The 19,761-nt window shown below is 38.7% G+C and overlaps 3 protein-coding genes across 4 annotated transcripts in view; 2 read left to right on the top strand and 1 right to left on the bottom strand.

Moving 5' to 3' along the window:
• Positions 1-19,761, top strand: part of LOC134789834 (tumor protein D54) — a 222,948-nt gene that overhangs the window by 97,710 nt on the left and 105,477 nt on the right. The gene's annotated exons all lie outside the window — the stretch shown is intronic.
• Positions 3,619-7,777, top strand: LOC134789839 (peptidyl-prolyl cis-trans isomerase-like). Of its 2 annotated transcripts, XM_063760503.1 has the most exons (3): positions 3,619-3,764; positions 3,839-4,404; positions 7,588-7,777. In XM_063760503.1, exons 2-3 carry the CDS (start codon positions 3,840-3,842, stop codon positions 7,626-7,628), a joined length of 606 nt encoding a protein of 201 aa, XP_063616573.1. In that variant the 5' UTR covers positions 3,619-3,764; position 3,839; the 3' UTR covers positions 7,629-7,777. The 2 variants fall into 2 exon arrangements, with proteins under 2 accessions (XP_063616573.1, XP_063616574.1); XM_063760504.1 differs by lacking the exon at positions 7,588-7,777 and having other exon boundaries at positions 3,839-4,556.
• Positions 9,632-19,761, bottom strand: part of LOC134789843 (solute carrier organic anion transporter family member 3A1-like) — a 122,063-nt gene continuing 111,933 nt past the window's right edge. Inside the window, exons 12-19 of the mRNA XM_063760509.1 lie at positions 16,913-17,114; positions 15,704-15,876; positions 14,489-14,717; positions 13,898-14,089; positions 13,255-13,403; positions 12,176-12,321; positions 11,585-11,806; positions 9,632-10,400 (exon numbers count right to left, since the gene is read on the bottom strand). Coding sequence (XP_063616579.1) covers positions 10,176-10,400; positions 11,585-11,806; positions 12,176-12,321; positions 13,255-13,403; positions 13,898-14,089; positions 14,489-14,717; positions 15,704-15,876; positions 16,913-17,114 — 1,538 coding nt within the window. The 3' untranslated portion in view covers positions 9,632-10,175. The remainder of the gene's footprint in view (positions 10,401-11,584; positions 11,807-12,175; positions 12,322-13,254; positions 13,404-13,897; positions 14,090-14,488; positions 14,718-15,703; positions 15,877-16,912; positions 17,115-19,761) is intronic.

The following is a 19,761-nucleotide window of genomic DNA, read 5'->3' as shown; positions in this document are numbered from 1 at the left end:
AAAAGTCGGAATTTTCTGAAGTCACGAGACCGCCCTCTATACGACCGTACCAAAGTCTAACACCCCACGAACCTCCTTCTGGGAGAACAATCATGTCAATTAATCAGTCGTGTTGCAGCTTTAAATAAGATTAATTATTAATTATTAAATTATTAAATTAAATTAAATTAATTAAAACTTTCTTCGACCGTTTTGATTATCTTTTTTATTTATGACATTAATAAGATTCTGACTTTTGACAAATGTCATCATTGCCGCACATTTTCAAACAAATTGTCAAAAGCACTGCCAATGATTAATACAGTATGTTTCTTTTTGTTGTCGATTATTGGAATTAACTTTTGTTTGATAATTTAATGTTTTATCTTTTGTTCTAATTATCTTTTGAGCATTTCTGAGAAGTAACCCTATGTGGGATTTCAGGGTTTGTCCAATGGCTAAGGTCACCCTGTATTTAAAAACGTAAACGTTAAAGTTTTAGGGATATATGTATAGTAGACTATTTATACTCCACATTGATACCATAAGAAGTTAATAAAACTGCCTGAAAGTTAGAGAGGACTATGGAGGAGATTACTGTTTACTAGCTTTTGACTTAACTCCTGGCCCCTGTTTCACCAACGTGACAGGTGCGACGAATTGTAAAATCACTGTTGCTGACGTCACAGGCATCCATGAACTACGGTTACCGCTTACCATCGGGCGGGCCGTATTCCTGTTTGCCACCATCATTGTATTATTAAAAAAAAACTTTATGATATCGGAAAAAAAAACAGATATTTCTCTTGCTAAGTTTATGACAATTGTCACAGAAACACTGCAATTGTCACGAAATTCCGACATATAACTCATTACCTGTCAAGAATTACCTACAATTCTTCTAGATCTTTGACAATTGTCAGAAACTTCACAGGAGAAATATCTGTTTTTTCCGATATAATAAAGTTTTTTTTTAATAATACAATGATGGTGGCAAACAGGAATACGGCCCGCCCGATGGTAAGTGGTAATCGTAGCCCATGGATGCCTGTGACGTCAGCGATAGTGATTTTACAATTCGTCGCACCTGTCACCGATGTGAAATTGGGGCCTGGCCTCTATTTCACTACGGTGGCAGGTGCGACACTTGTCGACATCACAGTTGGTACTGACGTTACAGGCCTCCATAGGCTACGGTAACCGCTTACCATCAGACGGGCGGTGTGCTTGTTTGCCACCAACATGTTAATAAAATAAAAACTCCATTATATCGCCAAATACTAAGTACTTATTTTGCGAAGCTAATGACAATTGTCACAAGAAACACGACAATTGTCGGTAATTCTTGACAGCAAATGAGTTCTGTGTAACACTATATGAGTAAAATGAATATAGGCGTGGAATCGAATGTATTTGCAGCCAACAAAATGCCAATGTTTGTTCAGCTACCTGTTCACCTGTTTAAATTGCTTATTATCAATTTAGATCCGGATTTTAAACCTGGCTGACATCGGATAGCCATTTATATTGATGTCAATGGTGTTGGTGAATATTTTAATTCATTCGGGCGAAAACCGGAAGGTTGGTTGGGTATCATAAAATGTTCATGGAGAGAAATTGTAAAGGCCCCAGTACACAATGGGCCATTGCCGGCCACTCCAAGGGACGCAGCCATGCGGTAGAATGAGATAGCAATATCATTTGCTCCCTCTAACGCATAAATGCGTCCCTTGGAATGGCCGGCGATGGCCCATTGTGTACTGGGGCCTTAAGATATGGTATTGTAATCAACAACTGCAAAGTTTTTTTTACATCGGTTTGTGGCAAATACTGTTTAGTTTATCTTTATTTTAAAACGAAAAATGTCAACTTGCATGTTTTCTCCAATGTACACAGAATAAGTAATGATGTTACTATATCTCATATGTTCAGAATATTACTTGAATAAACTTATTATCCTATATAAAATGTGTGTTTTTATATTTCTAAACCCAGTTTCTAAGTAGATTGCACATACATTATAGTCACATTAAAATTCCATTTTGCGAAATAAAGAATTCAACATTTAACTTTGCAAAAGTAGATAATTGTTATTAGAATATTTTCTAAAAGCAATCAAAATGAGAAGATTAGGTTAGATTCGAGCTACAATGACATTAGGTTGGGTTCAAGGTAAGGTTGCAGGGCCTCAACAAGGGAAAAAAAGGGGGAGGGACTGTTGGCCTGGCTAAGTGAGCCAGAACTCACCCACTACTCCCTACTACTGCCGTAAGCAGGTAATGAATTCCCAATGTATTAGGTATAGGTTTAATAAATTATAAATATATTTCATTAATAACATAATAATATACAAATATGTAAAAGCATAAAGTAATAAATAAGCCTACAGTAATCACGTATACCGGTCCCACGGATGCGGATGTTGCTTACATAATCTCGTCTGTCAAGGAGTTTCGGCAGGAAAGGCCTTGGCAGACTTAAAAATTTCCGAAATGAGGGTTCATACCTACCGACTGGAATTGGTTTCATGGAGGTATCAGATGGGTTAATGTAGGGTAACTGATGTACACCTTGCTAACATAATCTCGTCTGCCAAGGTGTTTCGGCAGGAAAAGCCTTGGCAGACTTGGCAGATATTCATGAAATGAGGGTTCATACCTACCGACTGGAATTGGTTTCATGGCGGTATCAGATGGGTTAGTGTACGGTAACCGATGGTCATCTTGCTTATAATCTCGTCTGCCAAGGTGTTTCGGCAGGAAAAACCTTGGCAGACTTATATATTCCTAAAATGGGGGTTCATACCTACCGAATGGAATTGGTTTCATGGTGGTATCAGATGGGTTAGTGTAGGGTAACCGATGGCGACCTTGCTTACATAATCTCGTCTGCCATGGTGTTTCGGCAGGAAAAGCCTTGGCAGACTTATATATTCCTGACATGAGAGTTCATACCTACCGACTGGCATTGGTTTCATGGTGGTATCAGATGGGTTAATTTAGGGGTCCCGATGGTCACCTTTGAGAGCGTCTGCCAAGCACTTCCGGCAAAAAAAATAGTGGCAGACTTCGCTTTTCTGTGTCTACATGTAAATTTCTAACTGCTGCCATAACTACTATCTCGGTATCAGATGGGTTAAATCAGCCCCTTTTTTCGCACCGGAAGTGGCCTTCTTTTTCGTACTTTCGGCAAGTTCCGCCGTGGCAGACTATCGAATTCGGACTTAGCATAACTTTTCTGGGAAACCATTGTGCATTTCATCGTGGTATCAAGTCGGTTAGAAATTTTGCGGCCGGCTCTTCTACCATTCAGGAACATAGTTTTTTAGGCGGCTAAACTTAAAACTTCTCTATCGTAAAGTTGCTCATTTCACAACATTATTTTCAAAAAATCATATCTCTGTAACTACGCAACCTAGAAGGTTGATCTTTTGTGTTATCGATAGCTTATTTATTGTAGATTACTGGGGTATGCATAACTCCATACCCGCCATAAGGTACCTTTGACCGTGGGACGTCACATATTATTATACTTGATAAAAACTAGCCTAGACAAATCCTGAACTTTAATTTCATGATGAAAGAGGGGCATGATAATTTTATTCGAATTTTAATTTTTATCAGTTTGTTTGACATTTGATGCCGCAGTTATTTCACTTGTAATTCTGTCAGTTTATGCATGATTGGAGGAGGATTCTTTTAGGTTATAATTATAATTTTTCAAATTGATATCGCTAGCAGAGTTTGGTGGTATTTTTTTGTTTCCCGAACATCAACGTGTTCAAGGTAAAAACATTCATGGTGAACATGATACTATGCCACAAACGAATTACAATATGTTAAATTATTATTAATTTCAGGATGTCGGTCGCGACTATGTTACGGCGCTCTATTATAAACGGCACAGTGTATTCAGCTGCTGCTCTGCGTTATGCCTCAACTCAACAGGAAAAGAAGGTTTTCTTTGATATCACTGCGGACGGCGAGCCTCTTGGCCGAATTGTGATGAAACTTCATACTGAAGAGGTGCCGAAAACGGCAGAAAACTTTAGAGCACTTTGCACAGGAGAAAAGGGGTTCGGCTACAAAGGTTCATCGTTTCACAGAATTATTCCCAGTTTTATGTGCCAGGGCGGCGATTTTACTAACCATAATGGTACTGGTGGCAAATCCATTTACGGCCGCACGTTCAAGGACGAGAACTTCAAGCTGAAGCACACCAGCCCCGGAATCATGTCCATGGCTAACGCCGGCCCCGATACTAATGGTTCTCAGTTCTTTATCACAACTGCTGCCACTCCCTGGCTGGACCGCAGGCATGTTGTTTTTGGTGCTGTAGTTGAAGGGATGGATACTGTCCAAAAAATGGAAAAGTTGGGCTCCAAGGGTGGGCAAGTATCTAAGAAAGTTGTTATCAAAGAATGTGGTGAGTTAGATTAAGTGTTACAGTTGAAGATAATTATGATGGCATTTGTTATGTTAATAGTCTAGAATAAGTATACTGTTGAGTAAAATGTAGATCTTGTAGAATGTTGTTTTTTATTACCAGTATTTAGTCATTATAATCTTATTATGCAGGCCTTTAGTTTTTCACCCTCTAGCCCACCATTTAGTCCATCCTTGTCCCCCATAACAACTAGATTTAGATTCCATCACTCCTCACAACATTAACCTTACAACTTGTTGCTGTCCCATCCAGCCAGAGTAGAATCCACTTGGTGTGCCCCTTATATTTAATTTAATTTTCTAGAGGTTGAATTTGGCTCCTTGCCCTTGCAGGCCCCTCATACCAATACTTCTTGCACTGTTATGGAAAAGACGTAGACATTTAGAATTTGTATTTTCCTCACATTAGCAACCATCATACCAATACCTCTTTATTCAGAACTAGGGATGTAACGGATGTGGTTTTATCGGAACCGAAAACGGAAACAGATGTTTTCAATTTAGTTTAACGGAACCGAAAACGGAAACGGAACCGGAACTAGAATCGGAGGACGGAGCCTGACTTTATAACGATGTAGTCGTTTTCCCCTTTCTAGAATAAACCTTCAGACAAAGTTTACACTTAGCCGTGTCCCCACTAACTTCATCAAAATAGTTCCAAATCGAACTTGATTTCGGCTTCATTGTGCGTTTTTTTACACACTAACATTCACCACACACACTACATACAGTCAGTAGTCAGTACACAACAGAACACATACGATTTTAATTTTAATAACACGAATAAAACAAAGTATACAAACAAACAACAAATTAGCGTAGCACGTGGCAAGCGGGGCGATGAGCGAATGACTGGTATAGATAAAATTTTTTGAACTGATCTTGTTCACTTACCTGTACTAACAATGGCATTGTTCTATTACAATCCTATTATCTGCTTTTGTTCTTGTAGGCGCCAACCAATTTACTTACAAAATAAGTTAGAAGTACAATGCATGTATATTGAATTCTAAACCTTATTTCTTGTTGAATGGGGTTAAAATGGTCTAAAAAGATAGATAAGATAATGTTAGGTATATATATATATATATGTATATTTATATTTTTATTATATGTATATTTATATTATATGTATCGTGTATATTTTGATGTACTTGCGTATGTATGTTAAAATTCTTTAAATTAGCGTTGCGTCCTTATATTAAATTGTGTTAGTAGTAGTAGCAGTTGCACCGCCCACAATCTCTCTGCTTTGCCTTAAGGTTGACTGGTAGAGAATGCTTTTGGCATTAAGTCCGCCTTTTGTACGATAAGTTTTCTTTTGTGCAATAAAGTTTAAATAAATAAATAAATAAGAAGATAAAATGTTATATGAACCTGTTTGTTTTTGCGTACATCAAATGCCGCCGCGCGAAGCATTGACATCCGTTATAACTTCCGTTTCAAACATAACGGAACCGGAACAGAAACGGATGTGTAATACCAAACGGAAGTTCCGCCTTAACGGAAACGGAACCGGAGCTCCGTAACATCCCTGTTCAAAACCTATTAACCCATTCAGGGCCAGCGACTCAGCGTATGGGTCATGCTCAAACAGTTCCGCAGGGCCAGTGACTCACATGTGAGTCTTGAATAAATTCTGATTTAAACTTAAACGAAACGTAATTTGATGTAATAACGTAAGTATCATATAAGCTAACAACCATTTCTATAAGGTATATTAGGTTAAAAAATTATAAACACGTATTTTTTAATGAAAACAGGGTCTAGAATATTCAAGTTTGGTTTACTATCAGTGCAATATAGTAAATATACTGAAATTCTAGATACATATGCGATGCAAGCAAACAGAAAAATCCATATTTAAAAAATACATAAAATATATATATTTCAGAAGTTATTGACATGGCTCAAGGTATGGGTCACCGTGGCCTGGCGCTACTTGTAAAAACTACTAATGTTTCCGTAGCAGGGTAAAATAAACTTTATTGGCTGGTTTTAAAGCTTATTTCATGTTGAAGTTGTTTGATATTGTACCATTTTACAACCGATTACTGTTTGGATGATGGTAAGCCACATTTTGTAGGAACCAAACCGTAGTATAATACTATTTTGTTTTGTATGAGGGGTAAGGCAACTAGGATTTTCTCCCACTGTACTTTTATGTCATAATATTTGGTGATCGTTGTATTGTATCTTAGGCAATTACCTACTAACAATGATGTTAAGGTTCATTTTTTTCGTTACAATATAAAACAAGGCGGTTGAAACAGTCATCACTAACTAATATGTATTGTATTACAAATAGTTTGTGACAAATATTTACAAATTCTTTAAAACATCGTGGTTTCTACGGCAGATTAGAAAGTAAGTACTATAATACATTTTAAGTTCTCTATTGTTACCAATATAATGGCGTTTACCAAAACAAAGATAAATGACCGAACAGGTGTAAGCTTATCGGACACACTTGGACAATAAACAAGGAATGCATGCATCCGAGCGGCGGCGGCGGTATTATCTTTCATGTGGTATTTGTCACAAGAGTGATGATTCATCCCATCCCCCCTATTAGAGATGTATTTTGGAGTAACATCGGAATTATTATTTAGTCACGATTTATTCGTGGGCGACTTTATACTCCTCTTGTGCTGTTTAGTGATTTCGTATTTTGTGACCATGGCTATGGATTACCGGAATTTGAACCCGCCTAACCAAACTGCAATAAGTAATAAGTTTATTTTTGATAGGCACAGAAAAACGGTGGTTAGTAAAAATGTTGCATAATGCTGTTCAACTGGCCGGCTTCATAAGCGGCGATTTATTTACCGTGCGCGCCAGGCTCGAGACCCACGTTGCTGAGTCATACGTTTTAGCTAAAAACGGTTTGTATGGTGGCCCGGCGTATTGTGTACGCTCAGCGGTTCGTGGCCATGAATGGGTTAATAGTTTAACAGGAACTGGGAGTGCAGATGTTTGTGTTCCTAACCTTTTTGCATCAAGCCCACCTTAGTAAAAAAAATGCTTTCATAAAATGTTGTGCTAGTAAATGTAGATTTCTTTTATAAGTTTAGCTACTTAGGAGCATATTCAGCATATGCAGTAAAAAGTATGTGTTCAAGTTGAATAGTAATAAATTAACTCTCTCTATTCTTTTCATCAGGAGAGATGGAAGAAGAGATTGCTTTGGAGAAGGCTCAGTGATCTGTCCAAGTCTTCTAAGAATTTAAATTAAACAAGATATTAAAATAAGTATGCAATTTTATTATTCACTAAATGCAACAAATTAGTTTTGGAGTTGCTATCTTCAAGCATTTCCTTCCAAGATTCAGATAACAACTTTACAAATACAACTAAGTCAGTATCAAGTCTTAACATCTATTGTAATAAGGCATTTTTAGATAAAACACTCTCTTTCATATCAAACTATTTATCTCTTTTAACAAATATATTACATGGATGACTTACTAATTTCCTTTGTCTTTTCTGCCATAAATATATATATTGCTTTAAAATACTTGTTCCATAATAAAATAATACTCTACCATAATAATTGATTACTTATTTCAACACATCAGCCCAAGAATTGACATTTTTTTAACTCACAAAAGAAATTTTGTAGAAAATATATTTCAAGTCTAAATAAGATTTATTATCATATAAAATTTACAGGAAGTGAGCCATGAAAAAACTACGTTAAAACATTAAAATAACATTATCTAAATATAAAAATAATATTTACAACTTAAATATAAAAAAATAAACAAATGTACATCAAGTTATAAAACCAAAATTATAACCAGCAGTCATCACCATCTTGAGATCATAATAAATAAATATAAAATTGACATATACATATCTTTTTACATACCTTTATTATATAGCTTGTGATTGGTGCCTATTGCATTGAAAATGTTGAGAAGGGTTTTTTTTACACATTTAAGGGAATGTAATGATGTCAGTTTAGGTGTAAAATATTGTGCTTTACAATTTTAAAAGAAAGGTAGTGTTTATTATTTATGCAAGCAGAAGTCTCAATTATAGAATAAGGCAGGATAGATTTTATTTGTACAAAAGCTGTAGGCCAGCATTCAAAAAAGAACTTGAACTTTGAGTCCTGTGGCACTTTGTGATTTTAATGTAATATTTTGATTTAATAAATCAACAAAATGGCAGTTTTGCGTGGGCATGTCACAACAGATATTAGATGGTCTAAAGCACAATCATGCTAATTACAATAATTAATTAATAAAAGTTGTTGCAAACAGATGTTTGTTGTGCAAAAATAAAGTTATAATTCTTGAAAATAAAAACGTGTAATTAATATGATCGAGCTAGTGCTCGAGAAAGAATTTTAGATGGCTTAGTAGCCATCTATCATGTGCTATATTATTTCATTTTAGTATTCTCATATTTTAGAAAAGTAGATAAAATTAAGTACAAAATATATCTAAATGGTCTGTAAATAGTGCATTGCATTAACGCAGAAAATGATATTTACAATTTAACATATCAATTCAATAAAGTATTCTTAATATGTAAGATTTTAAAGTGAATGCACTTGTATCTGTTATGCAACTCATTGACATTAATACATCTGAAGTACTTCTTATTTTTATCAATAATAATCTATGAACAAGGTCGTTAATTAAAACTATTAAGCCAAGGATTCATTAGGGGACAAATGTCGCCATGTCATACGACGTCAAAAAAAAAACAGCGTCTTGGTAAAATTTTGCCTGGTATATGGTGTCATGTGGCGAGATATCGCTCGACATTTAGTTCCTAGCTAGTGAATCCTTGGCTTTATAAGAACAGCTACGGTGAAAACCCGAGTGTATAGTCGTACGGTTTTTAAAATGTCGGAATCCACTTGGGAGATACCTGCCGATGAATGGCATTGTTTTCTTTTGTTAAACCAAACCGCTAATTACGTGTGCAAAATAAAAAGCATAACAACAAAATATTCCATACAGATAACAACTTTACCGCTTAAAGAATAGAGTTAGAATTACAATAGTTGATCCACTTTGGGTCGTTGCGCCACAGCAGTAAGTAATTAGCGGTTAGGTTTACCAAAATATATCAATGCCATTCATCGTCAGGTAGGAAGTGGGTACCGACATTTTAAAACCACCCGAGTGTAAATATACTGAGTATTTATATCTAACACAAGCACATGGGGAAAGTTTATATCGCAGTCAAAATTTACCATTCTTATAGGGGTTTTATTTATTAACCTATATGATATCGACGCCTACCATAACACTTTAAATGAGTTTACATTAAAAGGCTACCATTTGTTAAGAGTTGAGAATGCGTAGAATAAAACTGCGGTATATCTTTCTTTTTAAATTTCATTCGCAGCGGCTCCCGATCGATCGAGTTCATTATAGTTTTATAGGGGTTTTCTACAGACTAGAGATAGATCTCTTTAAAGCGTCGTAACTACATAGATATGATCCAAATCACTCAATCAGTACTATCGCTACTATTCGACAGGATATGAGCTCGAGCCGAGCCCAAATTTCACTAAATATCACTATACGCTCGGAAGCGGGACCACAGAAAATTCACTTCGTCTAACGCGCTCACATCCGTCGAAAGACATTTTCTGCTGAAGGGAACAACTACCGCTAGAAGTAAATATTGTTTTTTTTTTAAATATAACATCTACGACAGGAAACAGCTTTCATCAGATCTACGGGCACGTTAGGCGAAATGAGTTTTCGGTGGGTAAATATGTCCCTCTCAGACGCAGGGGTCGTGCGGCGGGCGAGGCAGGGACGGGGCGAGCTGGTCGACGCTGCGGCCCTTCTGCAGCTGCAGGCTGAGCTCGTGCGGCTCCAGCGTGATGTGGTGCGACGACGTGCGCTTGTGCCGCGACCCCCCTCCCCCCCCTCCAGCAGGCCGCAGGTCCCGGGACCCGGTGCGCCGGTGCCGGAGCGCGCCGGACTCCAGCAACCGTTTGCTCTCCTTCAACAATATACATTCACATTTAATTTACTTATTATTGAATCGATTATGAAATGTACTAGAGTCCTGCCTAATAGCTATCTCTGTACTGACTTTGACGTGACAAAGTCTGAGAGTGCCATTATAAACGTTATATTTTCATAGTAGTTCAATATTGACGTTTCACGCTCTATGCAAAGTTAGCTTGGTCCGTGGCCTATAAAATTCAAATTTCCTTATTTTTAGGGGTCCGTACCTCAAAAGGAAAAAACGGAACCCTTATTTATAGGATCACTCGTGCGTCTGTCTGTCTGTCCGTCTGTCACAGCCTATTTTCTCGGAAACGGCTGGACCAATTAAGTTGAAATTTGGTACACACATGTAAATTAGTGACCCAAATGGACGTGTTTTTTTTTCATAATTTTAAAATACATAGGTTCGAAGTTATTTAAGAAAATAGCCAAAAAATGACCATCCCCCCCCCCTTTATCTCCGAAACTACTGAGTCTAAAATTTTGAAAAAAATACACAAAATAGTTCTTTACCTATAGATGACAGGAAAACCTATAAGAAATGTGCAGTCAAGCGTGAGTCGGACTTATGTACGGAACCCTAGAAACGCGAGTCTGACTCGCATTTGGCCGGTTTTTATATCGTTAAAAGCAAGGACCGGAAAACCCCTGTTTACGCTTAATCCTATCAATTCGGTAACCCAATTGATTCGGTTACCTTATCATTCGGTAACCCTATCATACTGTTACCTGATTGTAATGGTAACCTTATTGAAACGGTAACCCTAACCTTTAACCGAGTTAATCTCAAAACCCCATCGCGATAGGGTTTTTGTTAAGGGTTTTTAACAGGTTTTCATTCAGTTATGGTAACCTTTATTATCGGTTGCTTACTGGTTTGCTACATTAAAGTAGTTTTAGTGATGTGCCGTCAGAACTAAAAAAAAATACTAAAAATATTGTTTATTTTATTTACTTTATTTATATTTTGTTGATTTTATTGACTTTATTTAATTTAATTTATTGAATTTATTTAATTTAAATAATTTATTTAATTTATTTAATTTATCTAATTTATCTAATTTATCTAATTTATCTAATTTATCGAATTTATCTAATTTATTTAATTTATTTAATTTATTTAATTTATTTAATTAGTCATAAGTCGTGTCAAGAAAACACAGTAACATTTACCTCGTCACCACACAAATGTGGCGCCAGCGGGAGCACGCTGAGGTCTAGGTTCTCGACGCTCTTGAGCGCGAGCTGCTTGAGCTGGTCGAGGCTGAGGTCGCGCGAGCCGGAGCGCGAGTGCGTCTTGTAGTTGGTGTTCTCGAGCTGGATGGTCTTGGAGTCGTTGCGGAGGTGCCGCGAGGCCACCAGCACGCGGGAGCTCTTGCGAGCTGTTTGCGATTCCTGCGGGTAGACGTTAGTAATTAATTATTTGAGTTATAGTAAAAATATTCTTAGGCTTGTTTCGTGTAAAATGTGCGATTAAAATATTACGGAGACGCCACCACATATCCGCGAGTTCCGCCAGAGAGCAAAGTGTCCCAATGTTAGCTGTAATATGAGGTTAGTGAATAAAAAGAAAGTTTATAATATGTGTGTAGATAAAGCAGTGTATGTAACTGTACATAATTAGGCATTAAAACACTCGTGTGATTATATTATGAAACTCACTTCGTTCGTTTTATAAACCCAGACTCGAGTTTTAATGCCTTTCATTATGTAGCAGTCACATAATTATTACGATAAAATCCAGAAGTATAATTAGTAACATACCTGCGAGTACTGCGAGTCGGTGCGCTGGATGGAGGCCCTCGGCTCGGCGTCGGCCTCGAGCGGCGACGTGGCCGCCGAGCTCAGCCCCGACGTCAAGCCCGACCGGAACCCGCTGGCGTTGTCCGCCGACGGCAGCTCTTCGAATACTGAAATTATTGATACAAGTTACACTAAGAAAAGTCTGCATGGATTTTGATAGCACACGCAGTGCAAGTGTTATTTTAAACGCCAAATGTAAATGACGTATAAATAAAACTTGCACTGCGTGTGTTATCAAAATTGTTGCAGACTTATCTTGGTCTAACTGTAAATACATTATTATCATGACAAGGAAATGGATTTATATTTGAGATTTTTATATAAAATCTGGTAAAAGTAATGAAAGGAATATAAACGTGATAGGCGATTCAGTACAGTTAAGCGAGCGAGAGTAAGTAAATGAATTCATAGGTATATAAAGTGGAAATGCAAATTTGCAGCCGGGTGTACCATTAACTAGTCTTTTGTCAAGCCTGCAGTCTGCAGTAGATCATGTCTGTCGACGACCAGTCTGGCCTAGTGGGTAGAGACCCTGCCTGTGAAGCCGATGGTCCTGGGTTCGAATCCCAGTAAGGGCATTTATTTGTGTGATGACACAAATATTTGTTCCTGAGTCATGGTTGTTTTCTATGTATTTAAGTACATATTTATATATTATATATATCGTTGTCTGAGTACCCACAACACAAGCCTTCTTGAGCTTACTGTGGGACTTAGTCAATCTGTGTAAGAATGTCCTATAAAAAAAAAAAAAAAAAAAAAAAAAAAAAAAAAAAAAAAAAAAATCAATCCCACCAAAAACGGTGTCTTCCCAGCGTTATACCATAAATCGTCTGCTATATGCAATGCTTGGCGCTTGGCGTATATCAACTACGCAAACATCGTAAAGTCACAGGTAGAAACAACGTACCGGTGTTGCCATAGAGTAAATTAGAAATCCTAGTATGGGACTAAATCAAATAGCCAAAACCAAAAACGTCGTACAAGCATCCAGTAGGTTAGGTAGGGTAGGTATGTAGTAGGTCGGCATGGGTAGTTACGTTTGTCGAGGCTGATGATGGAGCCGGCCAGGTCGCGCGCGTCGGCGGGCGGCGCGTGCTCGAGGTGGCGGCGGCGGCGCACGAGCCACCAGTCCGCCAGGAAGATGCCCAGGGCCACGATCTTGATGCCGCCGCAGAGACCCACGTATCTAAAACATTGGTTTTTTTTTCAATTTTGTTCTCCAAACAAATTTAGTCGATAGTAACTAAAACACCAAGCATGGAAGGGGGCAGCACAGGGACCCCCTGTTTATTGGCACAGGGTGACAGGGTGTATCAAAATGTCAAGTATTCTGAGACTTTCTGACTATTCAGGTTTCTGAGACAAGGCGCGTCAAAGGTAAGGGGAGCAACCTCCTATTGGCGTAAAGTAGCAATATCAAGTTTATGGTGATTTTGTATATGGTTTGTATTTTATGTGGTTTATGGATGTTTCCTATTGAAAACGTAACTTCGAATTTTTACTTTAGTATATATCATACGTAAATGAATGTAATAAAGACGTAATCAAGTACTTTAATTATAAACAAAAAAAAAGTTATATGTTGACAGGTTTGGCTGTTATTATTGAACGCAATAAGACATGTAAGGCAATCACAAAATACCTAATAGGATCTAACTACAAAGACCTAACAATACGTACCTGAACCGAAACTGTTCTATATCGTAGAGCAAGCAGCGTCCGCCCGTCTCGCCGCTGCAGGACTTGTTCCACAGGATGCACGTGGAGTCGATGAGGTTCCCGAACACGATGGGCGCGGGGATGTAGCCGAACAGCCGGAATATCACGAACTGCATGCCGAGCGCAAACGAACGCTCCTCTTCACTCACAGACCTGGAAAAGAGGGCATTATTTAGACCAACGCCAGTCACAATTCATGTACGACGTCCGAGTAACAGTAGGACATTTTCCGCGTCCTCAAAACGATATTCCTCAAACTTCATATACGCAAATCTACGATACATGTTAATTGATTACAACGCGTTTTAATACTTTCGCAAAGAATAGGGTTGGGTTACGTCGCTTTTGAATCGAGTGATACCTTCTGCGCAAGATCGAGATGAGATGACTCATAGAATGTCAAATGACACGATTGACTGACACGTCAAAAGTTAAAATTCTTTAATGTTGGTTATGTTGGGTTTTCCTAATTGGAGAGAAGCATATGAATATGATCAATTAATTGGTGTATGAAGTAAACACTTTTTAATAACTCCTTTTCGAAACGCTTACCGGAGCACGATCATGAGCAGCGGCATCTGCGTGACGGCCACCACGAAGGTCATGAAGAAGAGCAGCACCAGGAAGGGGAAGATGGTGTTGCAGGGCGGGTTGCAGGCGCCGGCCGTGGCCACGGGCACCACGGTGACGTCGCTGTACTCGCGCGCGGCCGCGGCCGTGAGCGCGGCCGCCGACGCGCCGCTCAGCACGCCCGCCATGCCGCGCGCGTTGCCCGCCACGCCTGACGACAACATTACTTATCTTATTACGGAACCCTAAAAACGAGCTCAGTTATCGCAAACCCGAGCATGCGTTTCGTCATTGGTGGTGAGCTTCCCCACGTACCACTGAAAGGCTAAAGCGACATAGTACGCCCAAATATAGAGAAAATACTTTAGTTAGACTTTTAAGTAGGTACAATTCATGTGTTCTGGATGCTCCAAACTCAAAACCGGACATCTTTCTGTTTGAGGGACTCGTTATCAGCAGCAGTTCGATAATTGTTGAAAATTGTTAAGGTTTACAGTAGGGACAGGTGGCACGCTCTCGTTTCGGAGGCCAAGATTCTCTTTGGATTGCTGAGCCAAAATAGTTAGTTACAATAACCTATTTATGGAAGACGGTGGGTCCACTTACAGGCACAGTTGGCGAAGTTAGACCGCGAGGAGAAGGAGTCCGAGCAGCCCGCGTGGCAAGGCGAGAAGTACGTGAGGCCGTTGTTGCCGCACACCGGCTCCATGTCGGTCTCCGTGCACAGGCAGTTGAAGTTGCACGCCGCTGTCAGGTTCACCTTGAACAGCTCCAGGTTACTAGAAGACGTTGGGTCCACTTACAAGCACAGTTGGCGAAGTTGGACCGCGAGGAGAAGGAGTCCGAGCAGCCCGCGTGGCAAGGCGAGAAGTACGTGAGGCCGTTGTTGCCGCACACCGGCTCCATGTCGGTCTCCGTGCACAGGCAGTTGAAGTTGCACGCCGCTGTCAGGTTCACCTTGAACAGCTCCAGGTTACTAGAAGACGTTGGGTCCACTTACAAGCACAGTTGGCGAAGTTGGACCGCGAGGAGAAGGAGTCCGAGCAGCCCGCGTGGCAAGGCGAGAAGTACGTGAGGCCGTTGTTGCCGCACACCGGCTCCATGTCGGTCTCCGTGCACAGGCAGTTGAAGTTGCACGCCGCTGTCAGGTTCACCTTGAACAGCTCCAGGTTACTAGAAGACGTTGGGTCCACTTACAAGCACAGTTGGCGAAGTTGGACCGCGAGGAGAAGGAGTCCGAGCAGCCCGCGTGGCAAGGCGAGAAGTACGTGAGGCCGTTGTTGCCGCACACCGGCTCCATGTCGGTCTCCGTGCACAGGCAGTTGAAGTTGCACGCCGCTGTCAGGTTCACCTTGAACGGCTCCAGGTTACTAGAACCACAAATACACGTGTATTTAGTAAAACATGAAATAATTACTATTTTCAACATATACACAAACACGAACTGAACGACTGACACAGCGCGGGCTTGGAAAGCTATCTGCAAAATTAGTGATAAACTGTTCTGAGGTGGTATTCCACCTATCCAATTTCTTTGTCCAATGTGCATTGCGTCTGACTATCTCATTAAGCAAAATGTGAGACGAAAATACACATTGGAACAAGATATTGGACACATGGAATACCATCCTAAGTAACAACGAGGGGAGGGATCGGCAAACCACGGCTCGCGAACCGCATGCGGCTTCAAGTCACTCAACTAATGTACACAATGTTCTTAGATCACTAAAAACAATATATGCGACTCTTTGAGATTCCTACTACGGCACTGGTTCTTATTCTTATAACTATAGTGTAAACAACATTATTTGCGGTATTTGACGTCTGTCACTCACAACAGCAATACTACGTAAAATGTCTTGCACATCGAAATCACAAAGGAAAACAACTGCACTGCGAACGTTTACGTTCTACGTCTTTTTTTTTTTAATTTTAGGGTTGGCCGGACACCACCGTTATGAATCGGTAGTCACCTAAGTAAATCGATATGAATTTTTCATTTTTCTTTTAATAAAAATAAGGAAAAGGTGGATCATTAACTGTAAATATGGATATATTTATCGCCACTTAACAGACATCAAATTTGACACAGAAATAACATAAATAAACTTTAAAATAGATCCCCAGTTAGTTTCAATTTTGACAATGGGTGCGACCTACTCGGTCGGTGTATTAAATGCATTTAGCTTGCGGGAAAACCATATAATTCTAGCTTTATTTAAATCTCAAATAAAAATTCATTATACGTCACAATTCGATACCTCAGTCTACGTGCCATCCAATCGTAATCGCTTGCTGTGACAATCGATTTGCGTTAGTTACATCTCTATATACGTCAGTCATAATGTGTCAAATACCGCAAATAATGTTGTTTATACTTTAGGGTATCGATCGATGCTAACTCACCTGGCATTCGTATACGGAATAGTGGTCCCGGCCATCTGGATGTTATCGCAGCCGAGGAAGAACAGCAGCGCGTAGCAAGAGAGGCAGATGGTGTTCGAGATCAGTACGAACTGAACGGCGCCCTTGGGCCGCAGTTCGAGCCGCTTCAGCAGGCAGCCGCCCATGAAGATACCGATGCATGCTCCGGGAATGGCAATCGATCCTGTAAAAATAAATCATCGTTTTAAAATCTTGTTCTTTTGACGACAGAAAAATAGATACATGCATTTTCGTGCGTTCATATATATATCTACTTAATAAGATGCAAAGGTGGTATCCTTTGAATTTAATCGCGGAATTGATTTCTTCTTTCACCGAAAATTTCAAAAGATTTTCTATTTATCTATTTAAGTTCCAAAAAGCATATTGGTATTGGTAAGAGCCATGGTTCGAATCCACGCTCACCGGATTAAAGTCGGACGCCTGAACTTCTCAGCCATTACTGTTTGTGGCATTGGCTACGTAATTTATAAATTCTTTAATGTTGAAACCTGAGTGGACGGGAACCTAACATTTGTTCAGAAATATAAAAGTACGTACCTATACATATGGTGTGTTGGGACCGAATACCGATCATCAATCAATAAACATCAATGAAAGTCGGTAGGACATGGGCACTGAATAATTGATCGCGTGGCAACATATTACTTAAACCTGGTTTTAATACTTCGTTGAAGTTGGACAGAAATAGACTTAGGAAGCAAGTATCTATTCTTTGGCATAACCCGGCAAACTTACTACCTACGTCAATAAACAATATGATTCAAAATAGACATTGGAATGATGGACGTTTAGGAATCTAACACGGTCAATCAAATGTGTTACATGTTTGAATGTTCCGCGATTAAAAACTAGAACTGACCCCATAAAGGAAATCTAAATGGTTAATGTATTCCTTGCTCTAAAGAGCGGCACAATGACGCATTAAAAATGGTTAAAATTATAGTCTTATCAAAGTAGGTATTCTTTGCTGTTACTAAGGAGCAATTTCCGTAATATTGTAATTGTTAATCGGAGACTTATTGATCGAGGAACCAACTTAAACAACAGGCCTTGACATGCTTGATAGATAGTTCATATAACGTACCTATATGGATTTGGGGCTAACTGCGGCGTCTTATCGTATCGTGACAGCAAAGTTACGCCAAGGTTAATGCACACATAAAACTTGCCCAATAGTTATCCTTTATTGTTAATTTATTGTTTGTATCAAAATTAGCGTGCATACGAGTACCTAACACAACTTTACGGACCTTTCTAAAAGTTTAATACTATATGTGACGTCCCACGGTCAAAGGTACCTTATGGCGGGTATGGAGTTATGCATACCCCAGTAATCTACAATAAATAAGCTATCGATAACACAAAAGATCAACCTTCTAGGTTGCGTAGTTACAGAGATATGATTTTTTGAAAATAATGTTGTGAAATGAGCAACTTTACGATAGAGAAGTTTTAAGTTTAGCCGCCTAAAAAACTATGTTCCTGAAGTAAGTTACATAGTTCACTACAAATAATAATGCCTTATATATCTGAGATTAAAAAAATATTGCGACTTGTTCTGTAATGCAAATAGAAACTTTTGATATCGACTGATTTATGTGTATACTAACCAATCTCTTGAAAATAAAGTTTTATTTCATTTTCACGATTGATTGCAATGAGCTCTCAAGATTTAAATTTTATCTATTAGAAAACGACACTGACAGACAGTTTAAGCAAAAAACAATACCGATTTAGAGGTGAAAATGTATTTTCTGACTTTTTCATATAAAATCACAAAATTGAATATTTTTACTTTTAATGTGACACACAATCAATTTTTCTGAGCACATATGAAAGAAATTCTGTCATTCAAATGAAATAAATCCTAAAACCCCAACTAAATACTATATTTAACCCCTTATGCCACTTTAAACTTACATAACAATAACAGTATTTGCTCCATACATTTACGAAAAGGTACCTTATGGAAATAAATCTAATAATACATCTCTACAAAATATCAATCATATTATAGTTTATCTTTTATGAATAGAAAATATTAATTTACATTAAACTGCCCCCAATTTAATTAGTTCTTCGTCATAATAATCTTAAAAAAGACCAATAATTTGTATGTAATGAAAAGGTACCTTGTGGTCAAGTTACATGATGAGGCATGATGATGATGGAACAGTTAGGATAAACTAATAATATTTTGGGGTTAAGATGGTATAAATCGTCTATTTCTTATCAATAATATATTTCGGTTGCTATTGAAGATAAGCGGCATTGAGGTTCAATGACCTCAGATATTCCATAAGGTAATGCGTCGGGTATTGGCATTTTTCAGCAAACCAATGGCTGATTTACTGCATGCGACCAAACCAAATGAAGATTATTCTAGTTAAGAAAGACTTGACGAGAGTAACTTTGAATGAATGAAAATCTTTATTTCAGACAACTAATGGCCCATACATAAATACCTTAAAACTAGCATACATATTATATAAAAATATATTTTATAACTAAACTTTAAAAAACTAAACACTACATATCACATTATGGCTGCGATGCATTACGCAACCCCGCAGTGTCAGGGAGCCGGCCGCGGAACCGCCGAAACTTGACACCCTTCGGCCAAAACTCCTCCTTGGTGAAGGTCGCTAGATGGTCAGTCGGAACGCTCACCACAAACGAATTAAAATTCGCATTGTGTCAAGATTCCAACTTCGCGACCCTCAGGATGATTTGGTATAATAGCAGTCTACTTGGATTTGTGATGTCGGTCTATGTACGGTTATAATATTTGCGAGGCGCTCCAACCA

This window comes from Cydia splendana, chromosome 4 (assembly GCF_910591565.1).
Source record: "Cydia splendana chromosome 4, ilCydSple1.2, whole genome shotgun sequence".
In the NCBI taxonomy this organism is placed as follows: domain Eukaryota; kingdom Metazoa; phylum Arthropoda; class Insecta; order Lepidoptera; family Tortricidae; genus Cydia; species Cydia splendana.
This window is presented reverse-complemented; position numbering and strand designations above follow the sequence as displayed.

What these genes read in the sequence shown, in the direction of transcription:
- LOC134789839 (XM_063760503.1), top strand. Translation starts at nt 3,840, where the DNA reads ATGTCGGTCGCGACTATGTTACGGCGCTCTATTATAAACGGCACAGTG. An exon ending in AGTTGTTATCAAAGAATGTG is followed by an intron (nt 4,405 to 7,587) that starts GTGAGTTAGATT and finishes TCTTTTCATCAG; the next exon opens with GAGAGATGGAAGAAGAGATT.